This window comes from Austrofundulus limnaeus, unplaced genomic scaffold (assembly GCF_001266775.1).
Source record: "Austrofundulus limnaeus strain Quisiro unplaced genomic scaffold, Austrofundulus_limnaeus-1.0 Scaffold120, whole genome shotgun sequence".
Taxonomy (NCBI): domain Eukaryota; kingdom Metazoa; phylum Chordata; class Actinopteri; order Cyprinodontiformes; family Rivulidae; genus Austrofundulus; species Austrofundulus limnaeus.
In genome coordinates, this window is record NW_013952522.1 from 1224137 (window position 1) to 1225937 (window position 1801).

General features: G+C 36.0%; 1 protein-coding gene across 1 annotated transcript in view; it reads left to right on the forward strand.

Moving 5' to 3' along the window:
• The window catches only part of LOC106522094 (voltage-dependent calcium channel subunit alpha-2/delta-4), a gene marked incomplete in the record, with an annotated part of 65809 nt that overhangs the window by 20170 nt on the left and 43838 nt on the right, over window positions 1–1801 (forward strand). The window contains 2 exon segments of the mRNA XM_014014952.1: window positions 626–788; window positions 874–1005. Of these exon segments, the coding sequence (XP_013870406.1) occupies window positions 626–788; window positions 874–1005 (295 nt within the window).

The following is a 1801-nucleotide window of genomic DNA, read 5'->3' on the forward strand; positions in this document are numbered from 1 at the left end:
GTCAAAATCCATGCGAAATGGGGGGAGGCCATCTGAACAAACGTATACAGTACATGTAATACCAATATTTTAAAGAGTCCATCTGGTGACATCGGAAAAAAAAAATATTGCATGGCGACACATTATTTTGCAGACAGTTGATTCTTAACATGGACAAGTCTGAATTAATTCAATTACATTTTATTATAGGAATAAATGACATACTTCAGTCATTTATGTTAGACATGGGGTATTAGCATAATATATTTATGTTACATTCAACCAACAAACACCATGACAATTTTTTAGGGTGTAGAAAGTCCAAAACGTTTTTACTCTTTGTTTGAATTGTTTAGTCCTTACTATTCAAATTGTTAATATCCCTACCCTCACTAGGTGGCAGTTTCTTCTGCTGAGACATAAAATTTCAACACAAAATAAAATAACCAAAGGAAACAAAAAAATCTGGCATTATTGGGTTGTTGTCAACTCATTTCTGCCGCTCTGAACAAAACCAATAAACGAACCATGTTCTGAATCTGGAAACCCAATACAGAACATGGTTTTTCAGTTAATAATTATCCAAATTACAAACCAAGGCAACCCTGAAAGATAATATTTTTTACCCATGCTTTGTCCTTCTCAGTTTGATTACTACAACTCCATGCTGATCAACACAGTGGATGAAAATGGGAACAATGTGGACCTCGGTGGAGAGTTTTCCCTTGAAGAGAACGAACATTTCAACAACTTGCCTGTGAACACCCAGCTGAGCAACATCCAGGTTCCCACAAATGTCTACAACAAAGGTTAAAGGACTTTACAGAAGCAAACCTCCACTGGAAGCTTTTTTCACAAAGAAATCTAAATTGGCATTCTCTTTTATTTGAGAAGATCCGAACATCCTCAATGCAATCTACAACTCTGAGGCTTTAAACGACGTCTTCATCAGCAACTTCCAGAGAGATCCCACACTGACCTGGCAGTACTTTGGGAGTTCCTTTGGCTTTTTCAGGATCTACCCTGGTAAGTTTATCAAACAAAACTTATACTGTTCATACTGAGGCAAACAATTTCCTCTGTGGTCTGTCACATTGAATATTCTGTTGACGGCTTAATTTATTGTGACAGTTTTTATTCAGCAAATGTCTGTTTGGGAATTTATTTTAAAAATACGGAACATAGTTCTAGATTCATTATCACAGGGTAAAATGAGTGAAAAAAAAAGAAATGTCTATTTAAATTAAATTTTAAAAAGACACAAAACAACTTTTCTAAGACTGTTGTTGGTTCTGGCACCACTAATGTTGGCCTAGAAATTCACAGCTTCTCTAAACTCTAACAGATCTCATCACAGTCATGCATATGTTGCACATTCTTTAGTTAAGTACTTTGTTTTTTGTAATTTTACCCTGTGTGTGAATAGCCCCTATTTCCTCACTGAGAAACAATAAGGCCATTTCTATTCTACAGTAATCACATCTTTTAAAAAATCTTGTCCTGTATTGCAACGAGTGATGCGCATTTTTTCAAGAAATGCTAATTTTGATTTTAAATATTAATTATGGTGAGGAGCAGACACGCATCTATGAGCTGAAGTGACTGTGCTGTTCTGTTTATATTAACAATGAAGTAAAAAAATAAAAACAACAACAAAGCAGACTTACACTCACCGGCCACTTTATTAGGTACACCTGTCCAACTGCTCGTTAACACTTAATTTCTAATCAGCCAATCACATGGCGGCAACTCACCTGCAGTTCAAACCGAGCATCAGTATGGGGAAGAAAGGTGATTTGAGTGCCTTTGAACGTGGCATGGT